A 12,853-nucleotide genomic window follows, 5' to 3' on the forward strand; every position below is an offset into this window, starting at 1 on the left:
GTCTGTGTCCCAGTTCTTCATTGCAAATATAACCCATCAGCCTTCCTCCTCAGCCCTGAGAACCCAGAAATGTGGTTTTTAGTCTAATGGCCAGATAGTGATGAGAACTACAAAAATTACTGGAAAGGACCTAATATTCCTGAAACAGAATTCTGTTCTGATCTTGTCAGTATATGTCTTCATGAGAGAATAATTTCCTTTACCACATGTAATTTCAAGGTTCACTTTGCATCCTCTTCCCTGGTATTTTTACTGCCTGCATTTCTCCTGGTGCAGAAAGATTTATTGGCTGCCACAGATGCAAACTCACCTGAATCTTATTAGTTTTGCAGCACTCCACAGAGATTTGCTAGACAATAATTAAACAAATTGTTCTTTTGTAAATTTTTAATTAAATCATAGGGTTGTTTTGTGAATGCTGGTGAGCAGCAGCAGCATAAAGCATCAATTTCCAGGATTAGAAATGTTTTGTCTAGGCTCTGGTGAACTTTTTCCACAAACATGGTAACTAAAAATTTTTATTTTTCTCCTGGAAGGCTTTGATACAATACAGGTTGATGAGTTTACTTGAAAAAGCTTCTGACTTATCCTTAACTGAAGGGTAAGCATCCCTTCAATCTTCTGTGTCAGGCTGGGAAGGAGGGTCATGGGTTCTGTCAGCTGGAAGTTTGCTCACCTTAAAAGCAAATGGAGGCAAGGTTTAAAGCTGGAGAATTTAGCAAAGTATGATTATGTTATGCCATGATAATATTGCTTACTTGACCTTTTCATACGTTCCATTGGAAAGACTCTTGCTGGTGTGACTTTTTTCATCTCTTCTTTCCATTTCTAAAATCCATCCAAAAGTATGAATTGCAGGTTTAGGAAAATGACCATTCCCACGTGCTGGTCCCTGGAGAGGATGTGCCTCAAACCCTGTGTGCAGTTTGGGAAGGACATTGAGGGGCTGGAGCGTGTCCAGGGAAGGGAAAGGAGCTGGGGAAGGCTCTGGAGCACAGGTCTGAGGGGGAGCAGCTGAGGGAGCTGGGAAAGGGGCTCAGCCTGGAGAAAAGGAGGCTCAGGGGGCACCTTCTGGCTCTGCACAGCTCCTGACAGGAGGGGACAGCTAGATGGGCTCTTTCACAAGTAACAAATGACAGGACAAGGCAAAGTGGCTTCAAGTTGTACCAGGGGAGATTTAGATTGAATACTGGAAAAAATTTCTTTCCTGAAAGGGTTGTCAAGCATTAGACAGGCTGCCCAGGGCAGTGCTGGAGTCATCATCCCTGTGGGCATTTAAAAGATCTGTAAATGTGGCACTGAGGGACATGGTTTAGTGCTGGCCTTGGCAGTGCTGGATTGATGGCTGGACTCCATGATCTTAAAGGTCTTCTCCAACCTAAAGGACTCTGTGCTTCTGTGATTCTGGGCACAGACAGAGCTGTCACTGGCTAAAAGAATGGGCTTATTTCATGTGCTGCAGCAGTGTAACTCAGCAACTACGGTTGGTTTCACTGCCATTGTTTCTCCAGAATCAGGCAGAATATAATTTTATATTAATTGCTGCTATTGAATCTGGCAAAGGCTTAGGTTAAGCCCAGCTCTGTGTGCCAACATCTTCATGTAAGGAAAGGCAAAGTTAATTAACTTTTAAGAACAAAACATGAGTTTACCAACATTGTGTATTACAGTGATTGCCCTTTTTGATGAGATGTAGGAAACTTGCTTCATGGAAACTTAAAAAACGCACTATAGAATGAATTGTCAAAAACATTACAGGAAACTGGTGTAAAGGGTAGCATATTAATTTGCAGTTCAGAATAGTTTATATACTTTTCTAGCACACATTTCCTGATGTACTTTTACATTAGTGGACCATTAACGAAACTTTACTTTTTTTTTTTGTTTTTCAGTATTTTTCTTCCTTGGTGTGGGTTTTTTTGTTGTTGTTGTTGTTGTTTGGTTTTTTGGGGATTTTTTGGGGGTTTTTTTTGTTCTTTTTTCTTTTTTTTTTTTTTTAATGCTTCAGTGGAATTGGCAATAATTTAATAAAAAAATATCTTCTGAAAATGGATATCCTTAATGACCGAAAAGATTCTGTGATATTTATAAAGTATAGAAATACTATCCTGCTATTACAAACTGATACTTTAAGTGCTTTGGAATAGCCAAGTGTGCTGTAGAGTTCAGAAAAGAATTAGATCTATACTGTTAGCATGGATTACACTATTATGTATCTCTAAATTGTTTTAGGGATTATACTCCTCCTGAAAGCATGGATTATGTTTCTACATTGGGATCACTGTGTGGCACGGGGTGTCCTGTGTTCTGATGTTCCTCCTTTATGGATGGATTTTGTGTATCAGTGAGGGCTGCCAGTGACAAGATCTCCAGGCAAAATTCTGCACCCCATCTCACAGGAGAAAGTGGATAGTTTAAACAAGCTCAGTATTTTATTTCAGTGAACTGTCCAGCCTGAGAGTTCCCAGTGTACCAAATATCTGGAAATTCTGTACATAATGCAAAGAATATTAATTGTACTCTAAAACGCAATGTGGCTGCTGTTGCTTTGTCCACATTTCTGTAAGTTTGCTCTACAATTAATCAAACTTTTCTTGGCCAAATCTTGTAGCCTTGCATGTGCCTGACGCTATTTAACAAGTCTGCAGGTACCAGCTGTGCAAGAGGTGCTTGAAAATCTTTAAAAATTCTCTTGGCTTCAGTGGGCACAATTCTTGTAAATATAGACATGATAAAATTGAAGGAGAATCACGTTTCCCTGTACTGAACATTCTTTAGCTACAAATTTTTCCTTTTATCTATGTGCACACAAAAAGAAGTTGCTGAAGTTACAGTTAAGTACAGAAATAGGTACCCTTTTCCTCTGGCAGCTGCCTTGGTGTTGCTTAATAAAAATGAGAGCCTCCATGGAGCATTTCTGGTAGGATGAGTAATTGGAGATTAATGTATGAACTGTGAAAGGAGATTGCACATGCCTCCTGTGATAGTCTGAGATTGTGGAAGCTCAGAAGAGCAGGTGCAAACCTCAAGGAAGAGCAGGTGATGCTTTGGGATGGACCCAAAGCCTCCACAGTAGTAATTCATACACATTAGCACACCTAAATAAGGATAAATGCTGTTTGTTAGTCATTTTTCTCCTGTTAGAGATATGGAATCAACAGTGAAGGAGGGAAGCAAATATTGAAAATAGAAATTACACTGATAAAGAATCTCAAATTTAGACTAATGGTAAAATGTTCTGTGTATTTTCAGACTCCTGGAGTGTTTACTCACCACTGAGGAAAAATTAGAAGCCTGATTCAACATCTCAGTTGGGAGTGTTAAATCAAATCTGTGATAAATGCCTCTGTGGTAAACTTATCTGCAAACACAGAAAGACTGGAATTATTAGATTAATCCAAATATGTCCTAGACCAGACAAGTCTCTGGAGGCTCCTAATAGGAGACTGTATTGTGATTGCTGGTTGCATTAAGGAAAACCCCTTGTTATACAGCTTGAGGCACGTTGCTGCATGTCTGTGCTGAAATTTTCCTCTTTTTAAACACAAGGATAAATATTTATTTAAGGTCATTATGAAGCTTCATGCTAGTTTTTTTTGATGGTTACAGAGGTGGTGGTATAATCCTCATGACTCACATGTACAAGGAATGCTCTTTCAATTTAGGTTTATTATCTCTGTGGAGTTAATTAACTTTGTAGGTCATAGGAGCATAGTTTTTATTAGAGAAAAACAAGCAATGCCTGTGAGTGAGAAACAAAGATATTCTGGAGAATGTGAGAAATGTCTTATGTTTTTTCCTTATCAGTAATCCAGCTGTTCTCACTACAGCTACCCTTTGCCTATTGGCAGGACTAACCAGTGGCAGAGGTCTTAATAGAGCATTTTCAAGTCTATTTACTCTTCTTCTAGGACTGCACTTTCTTTTCTCCCCGCTCTTTCAATGGTGATTTACTGTTTTAAGGAAAGAACAGTGTTTGCTTCCCTTTTGATGTTGGCAGCCCATCAAAGCAAGTCCTTTATTTTATTCAGAAGGTTATCTGTCTGATGCAGTGCTGTAAAGACATTTCTGGAGCTTTCCTGAAATGCTGTGATCCTGCCATAAGCAGACCTCCCTGCTATCGCCTAAAGAGGTGTCTTTTATTTTAAATGAACTTAAAGAAACTGAAATACCAAATCAACAGCATAGTCACTATTTTCCAACAATAGAAAACTGAGTGCTGCCACATGGAATTACAGAAATACCTGTTACATTAAAGGGAGGTCAGTCTGTGTTTTGTCATCTTCAGAGAAGTCTTGAGAGTGAAGTTCAAAGTGTGTTTAGCTTTGGATGTTTTGGGTCTTTGTCATCCCACGGGGGCAGGCTCCACATCTGACATTGAACTTTAGAATGTGTTGTGGAGTTTTGGAGTGGGCAAGTAAAGGACTTTTCACTGTTGGTTTTATGTTTTGGAGTAGGGAATTTTTGGAATAGGGAATCTCTGGAGACATACCTGGATGAGAAGTCCAGGTTTCCAATATTGGATATTGAGAACAATTGCCAGTGCTGATGTTTATTCCGTCTTGTCTGAAAGTACCAGCCTTCTCTAGGAAAGAAAGAAAACTTGGCCTCTGTCTTTTTCTTACTGAGAAATACTTGTGGTTTTTCATGAGCAAAAAGAGCAGGTGAAGACAGTAGTTACTCTATTCTAGGCAAAATCTTTGTGGGGAAAATCTCTCTGGTTCACCATTTCTTGAGTTTTGATTCCTAAAAAGGGTAGTCAAATACAGTGTTGGCTTCATGCATGAAGTTGTAAGATTCTAAAGTACTCTGTTTTTAAGAATAATGAATTAATGGGATATCTTCTTGTCAGAGAGATTGTACTGTTCTTGCCCTCCAAAATTTTATCAGCTACAGTTGGGAAAAATGATTTAGATGTCGAAAATGTCCAGGAAATTTAAGCTGAGTCAGAAAAGTAATGTGCTATTCCTTGTCAGCAGCAAAGCCTCTCATGGGAGCCTGTAGTAGCAGCTGTATTTTGATTTTTGGTGGGGAACTGATCTGTAAAATGTGATTTTACACATTGTAGCTCACTGCTGCCTGGGCAGCCAAAGGTTCAGCACTGCTCCATCAAGGAGATTCCTGCCTCTTGCCCATTCTGTGGTCAGAGAGGGCTGTGAGGAGCAGACCCTGCAGTTTGGTTTGTGATTCATGACTTGACATGAGAGAGGCCTGGGGCCATGTGGATGGAAGAACAGCAGCAATTTCTCTATGCAGAATTAATTGGATCTGGTTTATAGGCAAGACATTTCTCAGCCCTGGAACTGAAGGTGTGTTAGTACAAAAAATGGCTGAGCTAAGCCAGATCAGTTTGGATGGTACATCTTGGGTGGCAGATGTTTGACTCCTCCTGCGGTTCTGCCTTTCCCAGGGAAGGAGTATCTTCCCTTCATCACCGCTCAGCATGCCCAGGACGTGGTTGTGTGTAAACCAGGCAGTGTAACTGCTCTCAGCAGTTGCACTGAGTGCCCATTTTTACCACTTGTGGTAGTTTTGGGAAGCAAAAAAAATCCTCACAATATTTGTAAGGATTGTAGCATGATTTGATGGTGATGGCACAGGAGAACCGAGTTGCAGACTAATTTTGGCTGAGTTTTTGTGATGGTCTTTGTTGTACTCTATAGGTAAACACAACAATTGGAGAATGGTGCTGTGATGTGTTTTGTGGAATTGCCAAGACCTTGTGAGTCCCATTGTTGAAAGTGTTTATTTCAGATAGACTGGTATGGTATTTTCACATGGTATTTTGAGAAATCTTCATATGAGCTTTTGAGAAATCTTCATATGAGCCTTTCTGTACACAAATTTTACTTTTCTTAATTGTGTCACCAAGAGCACCATCAAAAGAGCTGTGAGCACCTGATTAAGCTAAACACAGTCATTGACAGTGCTTTAGCCTTCCCTCTTGTGCTGTGCTGTTTATCTTGTTTCTGTGGCATATGGGGTGGGAGTTGAAAAAAAACAGTGAGTCCTTTAAATAATAAGTGTGGGTGGAGTTTGACTGCATTCACTGTGGATCTGTGGATTCACAGAAGCAATGGGGTTTTAATTTTTTTTAATTATTATTTTATTTTACACAAATACTTTCATTGTCCAACAGTTATTAACCTCTATTCAGAAAACAATGACCTGTTCTAGTTCAGGCTGCAGATGGCAGACACTCTCTCCAGTGATGTTAGGATAAAACTTAATTTTCTGGGCCTTTTTCAGTTATAGACAAGCACTAAAATTTCACTGGGAGTGGTGTGCTGACTTAAAAGTGTGCTGTTCTCTAGATCCTAATTCCTGCTATGAATATTTATATTTTTAAAAATCTATGTTTTTATACATTGAATTTTAAGACTTACTGCATTTTCTTCCATGCCTATAAAGAAACCATCAGAGAGCGTATCTTTATGGAATTAATCACCAAAAAAGTAGGACTCTCAGTCTCTGTCCTTAGGGAAAGGGAGAATCTGAAATTTTTCTACTGTTGAAAATAAATTAATAGCAGGTTGGTGTTTTCAGTTGCCTGAAACATTCCCACAATGTGCTTTTGATAATGTTTGTAGTTATCACTATTCCATGACAGTTGCTTGCACTGACTCTCTAGGACTGTGGAAGGCTGTAGAAGCACTTGTTGATAGAATAATGTGGTTTTAGTCTAAGATTTCTTTTTAAAAATGAAATTTATACTTGCAAGAATCTTGGGGTTGTTCAACCTGGAGAAGGCTCCAGAGAGACCTTTCTGTGGCTCTTTAGTACTTAAAGGAGGCCTGTAAGAAAGGTGGGGACAAACACTCTAGCAGGACCTGCTGAGATAGGAGAAGGGGTGATGGTTTTAAATTAAAAATTGTAGATTTCAAATAGATGTAAGGTAGAATTTTCCTGCAAGGATGGTAGGGCCCTGGCACAGGCTGCCCAGAGAAGCTGGGGCTGCCCCATCCCTGGGAGTGTCCCAGGCCAGGCTGGATGAGGCTCTGATCCACCGGGGCTGGTGAAGGATGTTCCTGCTCCTTGCAGGGGTGTGGGGCTGAATCACAGAGTCACAGGCATGGAACAGAAAGGACCTTGAAGATGTAGGTCCAGAGGTAAAAGTGTGCAAAAAAGAGCAATGTTCTTGGATGTGTTAAGGAAGGCAAAAATGAGAATGAAGGGTGAATGTGGATCTTGAATCACTTGTTGAATGACATTTTAATCATCATGCAGCTACAGGTGTGAATTTGGGGTTTTGCTGACATGCAAGGTTTTAGCACATTTGAGAAAATGCTGTGTAGAATGCTGAATTTCGTAGTTGGAGAGGAAATATAATTTACCAGATAGTAAAGCAACTCTTGAATACAGAAATGTGTGAGATTTTCAAGATTGATTGCCATCTTCTTGCTTAATCTGTAACAAATAAGTAAGAAACTGTGCATATATGAACAAAAGTTGTCTTACAATGTAAATTGGATTCTCTAGAGGGGCCATGGTGATGGTCATAACTCCAGTCAAGAAATTGTTACTGTGTTTTTATCATTTTGTAGCCCCTGACCATGTGAATATATTATGGTGGTCTTAATCATTCTGTCATTGATTTTAAAAAGCTGAGGAGTGTTGCAGCTACCTACTTCAAAAGATGTTCAAAGAGGGATATTTAATAGAAGGAAAATGTAATGTTTTTAATATTTTGTCTTCAAAAAAATAGTCAATCTCTCTGAAGTTGCTGCTGGAAGCTTTAGGAGCATTTTTTCATCTGTTTGAGATAATTTCTATAATCACAATGACATGTTAAGCATTTCCCATTTCTAGCTTAAAATTAGCACTTTAAAGAAATCTAAGTGCTGCTCTAATTTTTACCTCAGGGTGTAAGTTGTCCCCATTAGTGTCTTGCAGTAATGCTCACAGTGCCCGTTGATTTCTAGGCATCTGATTCAGATTTACTTCACTTTATCAATATCTAATTTAGATTTTTTTATGCTCATTTAATCAGAAGAAAATAGAGATGTGTTCTTGAAGTACAATTTCACATGTAGCCAGCAAAAAGACTCTTTCATTGAGGCTACATTAAAAAAAAAGTTGGTGTGTCCTTAAGAGAGAGAAGCAAAACTCCAAATTCTGGTGTGTAAAGGTTGTATCCTGATGCCCTCATATCTTTTCTATTATACATCTCCCCTGTGAGTTTCTGCTTTGTTTTGGTCTTTTTAGCATTTTATTTCTCTACTTCTCTACTAAGGGAGCAAGGGTAAAGAATTAAATCTGTACACATGCAAGGAGAAATACAGTTTTAATAGGACCTTCTTAAGAGGAAAAAATAAGTGTGTTCTGGAAAATGTGTTTCTTTATGTAGATAAACAAAGATGAGAGATGAATAACATTGTTACTGTGTCTGTATTGGCAAGCATATCAGCTCCTAGTCCCTTCACTTTGCTGTTGCACTTTGGAAAACAGTGCAAAAACCTCTTGAAATTTTGGATATTCAGTGCTTTGAAATAAGGTTTATGTAGGAAGAGGAAGCCTTTTATGCTAACTTTTTTTTTTTCCAAGTGCAGTGGCTTTTAAAGTAAGTTGTTAATATCATATTAGAAGAATTATTTATTCCCTTGACTGTCTTTTAGGGAGCAGTACAAACACTTGAACAGGTTAACAGTTCTTTGGAAGTAGTAATACTCAGCAGAATGTAATTTTAGAAGTGTTTTTCATGTAATAACCTTTTAATGCTGTTTTGAGTGGTTCCATTCAGAATTTTGGCTAGTTCTTGCATTCATTGACTTGAAAATTTAAATATTTGTCAAGAACTTCCCGACTAAAACTTCCTTTTACTTAAAAAACAAACCAAATTATTTCTGGCAAGCTGCTTTTCCTGCAAAGGATGCACACCCTGACCTTTATGCAGCAGGTTGCAGCATTTCTGAAAGTCTCTCTGGTTCTGCCTGGTATTACCAGCACTGAAAACACAGTTATTCCCTGTAACTTCTCATTCCTACTCTCAGGCTGTAATATTTTATTCTTCATTAAGTATTGAAAAATGTGAAGTGGGCATTGCATGCTGTTTAAAAAATAAAAAACAGCCCAAAATGTCACTTCTTTGTCAGACAAAACCAAATTATTTTTTTGTTAGCAGTCCCAATTTTGCTTTTAGAGTGCTGGCAAGACAAGTGTAAGCCTTGAGGGTGCTAACCCTGTGCATGGGAACCTGGGTGACACTGAATGCCATTTGTTCATCAGAGAGCCAGGGGAGGGTTTGGCTCACACAGGGGATGGTGAGACACATCCTGCCTGGGTTGCAAACAATCAGCAGCCACGGGAAACTGCTCTGCACCAGCTCTGAAGGACAACAGAGCTTGTCTGAAAGCCAGGCTGAAGCAGTCTGGCTGGGGCATTGTCTCAGCTGGGTTGCACATCTGGGAAGCACGTTTGTGTCACAAAAGGTCCTTGCCAAGCTGGTAGGAGCTGGGTGTGTCTAAGTTTGTCTCTTGAGAAATCCCAGCTTTTATTTTGCAAGTGACATGTTTTATTTCTGAAAGTTTTCAGTCTATTTGGTTGTTCACTGTTTTTTTTTGTTGATTTGGTTTGGGTTTTTTTTCCAGGAGGGCCAAATATCTGGGCCATCACCTCTGAAGAGCGGGCCAAGCATGACAAGCAGTTTGATAGCCTTAAACCCATGGGAGGGTTCATTACAGGTTGGTCTGAGCTCTGCATTACACATTAACTTCTGTGTACACATACATATCTTTGCAGAACACTTTTGGAACTGCATCCTATTTCTAGCCCTTTGTTGTGTGACTAATCACCATATTCTTCAGGCAAACAGCCACAGGTTATTAGTAAACTTAACAAGCTTTCCTCTCAAGTCTGGCACAGGAACGCTGTTCTGTTTAACCCTGCCACTTCTGCAGCCACCAACTGTGTGCTGCCATTCTGTCTAGTTTCAGAAACCAGAGAAGATCAGGTGAAATCTGTGCTCACATGGGAGGCTGCCAGGGAGCACTTCCAGTAGCTGTTCTGGCAGGTGACACCAGACACAGCAGAAGTGTCTTTCCTCAGTGTGAGGAGAGAATGCTGTGCTGTTAAACATCTTTGTTTGGCAGGAGGAGACAGGGAGAGGGATGCTGACAGCTTGTCTTTGTTAGCAAACTGCTTGAAATTTGGGCCATTGGGCCTTCAGCAGGGACAGGGTGGACTAATGGCATATTGCAGGGCCTGCTGTCAGTTCCAGTTGCATTCAGCTGTGTCTCCTCTGAAACAATTGGGTCACGTTGCTATGCACCTCACAATTTGGAGGTTTTAAATCTAAAATCTGCTTTTGATATCAAGACCCAGTTTCATTGGCAATGATGTCTTAATTTAAGAATGCCTCATTCTTGGTGGGTGTCTGAGCACTAAAGACCAGCCCTGACAGCTCCTGCCTGCCCAGCTATCCAGTAATGCCCTATCTAGTTCCTCTACTGGCCCTGCTTTTCCTCTTTTGGGGCTGGAAAGGACTGAGGAGCGAGTGGGAAGTTGTCTGTTTGGAACATGCTAAGTGGCACCTAACTCCTGCTTTGGCCAGACAGCACTGGGAGGTTGGTGTTTGCCTCCAGCTGGAAACTGTGCAGTGCCAGGAACCACCCTCAGGCCACATCTGGGCTCTTACCTGCATCTGCAGGCTTTGTTATTTATTTGGCAAATGCTTGAAATAAAAGCTTGTGTATGAATATAAGAGAGAGCTGAAAGAGTAATTTGAAGTCTTAGCTTTAAGCATCTGTAATTCACTCAGATGTAGGCATAAACACCACTGTCCCTGCTTTGTATGTGTACCAACTGATGTGGAACTTGGTATGGGATTGCACAACAGTTCCTACTCCCTTCCTGAAATACTGAAATTGTGTGTTGTCTGACAGAAAAGAATATTATTTAGAACTTGATGTTTTCCTAGTTTTTCTAGAGACACAATACTGGCTCAAGTTAGATGGGATAGAGAAGAAAAGAACCAGCATTCTCATCCTCTCCTGCATAAGTAATTGGGGCAGCATTAAATTTTCATTCATTTTTTTAATCCATGCATCTTTTAAGATGTTGGCAGCCATTAATTTGTGACCTGTTAAAGTTTTTATAGCTATCTGAAATCACTTCTCAGAGCAAATATTGGGAATTATGGAATACATGGGTGTCTGACAATCACTGTCACCAGTGTTAAAAGCAAGAAAAAAAGCCCTGGTAAGCTTGGCATCCAGCATGGGGGTTTATTTCAAAAACCTAATCCCCCAAGAGCATGCTGAGCTCCTCAAAAATCTGTCTCTGGTATAAAAGCCTCTCTTTTGTTCTTTGTTTATCACAGGTGATCAAGCACGTACCTTTTTCTTGCAATCAGGTCTGCCATCTTCTATCCTTGCTCAAATATGGTAAGGTATTCTTTATTGTTTGTTTTTTCTAAGATAGGAGATTCATAGTATTCAAATGCTACCTTTCCTGTGTTGTGTTTCACAGAGGCTTTCAGCAGTCGAGGTAGAAAGTGTTGTCTGGGTCATTGTTTTAATTTTATTTAATAGAGAGGAAGGTTTCAGCCCATGTGTGGTGGACCAACAATTAATTAAAACTCAGTAATTTTTACATCTTTCTAATGATGTTATTTCAAATTGGATCATGCTGAATGCAGTATTTTTAAACTATATTAAGGGCTTGAAGTACACAAAGTAGAAGACAAGAAAAAAATCTAAAGTCACAAAAAAAAGTAGAAGGACAGCTTTGATATGTGAGTTACCAAGCAATGCTGTAGTACAGGAACTGGGAAAAGTGCTGTGCCTTACAGCATAGATGTGGTGAGTGCAACACTTGAAATGTTTTCTTCTCTGTAAGCCCTCAGTCCTCACTAGAATCCTGTGCTCAGTTTGGGGTGTATGTGCTCAAAGACACATACTGGAGGCTCATAATAATTAAGAACAACTTTAAGAAAAAGTGTTAAAGCAAATAACTAAATGGAAGTTAGTTTTTCCTTCAGCAACATGGAATCACAGAGTTGTTAAGGTTAGAAAAGTGTTCTAGGATCATCAAGTCAAACCAGCAGCACCATCATGTTTACCATTAAACCTCAGTGCTTGGAAAAGAGGGGCAGGGAGATTTTTCTATGGGACCTTGGGCTTTGTACTGAGCAGTAACAGAATCAAAGGAAAAATGAAGCTTAACATTAGTCTGATTTTTTTTCTCCTAATTTTATTTACGTTCTTGTGCTTGGTCCTTGCATACTTAAATGTTAATAAAATTTTATATTACCTGTCTGACCAGAAATGTTGAGGTTATGTATGCACTGCTGCCTATATTTCCTGTTGTATTTATTTGGAGAACTGTCAGAAGGAAAAGAGTGTGGGTATCAGGCTCAGAAAACCTCACCACTGGGAGGTTAATTCACCACTGTGAATTAATGAAGTTTTCATAGCAGTGTATGGTGCCTTTAGGAGGTTCCTGCATCCTCCTGCATCTTGTTACAGATTCTTGCATCAATTCCTTACCTTACCAAGGATTAATTTAAAATAATTATTCTGACTGGGAGCATAAAGAAAAGCATAGCAGAGGCTTGCAGCAGAGGCAACAAGTGTATCCACTGGGCAGGAGATTTCTGCTTTCCCAAAAGCTTTCCTGCTTTCTTGGGAATTGCATATTTAATATATAGGAACCTCAAAACTGAACTCTGCAGAAGTGAGTGCTCAAACTTCTCACAGGTAAGAAAGTTATCCACAGTTGAGAATTTACTTTGCAGTAAGTTTCTTGTTTTCCTGTGAAAAAACAGTAAATAAATCTAGTAGGAAAGCCTCTCATAGATCAAAAATGTTATATTTCTGTTTCTTTTCTAATTTTATTTTATTTTGTTTTGTTTTAA

General features: G+C 39.4%; 1 protein-coding gene across 8 annotated transcripts in view; it reads left to right on the forward strand.

The window, feature by feature from the left end:
* Positions 1–12,853, forward strand: part of ITSN2 (intersectin 2) — an 80,514-nt gene that overhangs the window by 21,719 nt on the left and 45,942 nt on the right. For all 8 annotated transcript variants that reach the window (XM_058021658.1, XM_058021655.1, XM_058021662.1 and 5 more), the window contains 2 exons: positions 9,588–9,680; positions 11,318–11,381. In XM_058021658.1, the coding sequence (XP_057877641.1) occupies positions 9,588–9,680; positions 11,318–11,381 (157 nt within the window). The remainder of the gene's footprint in view (positions 1–9,587; positions 9,681–11,317; positions 11,382–12,853) is intronic.

This window comes from Melospiza georgiana, chromosome 3, assembly GCF_028018845.1.
Source record: "Melospiza georgiana isolate bMelGeo1 chromosome 3, bMelGeo1.pri, whole genome shotgun sequence".
In the NCBI taxonomy this organism is placed as follows: domain Eukaryota; kingdom Metazoa; phylum Chordata; class Aves; order Passeriformes; family Passerellidae; genus Melospiza; species Melospiza georgiana.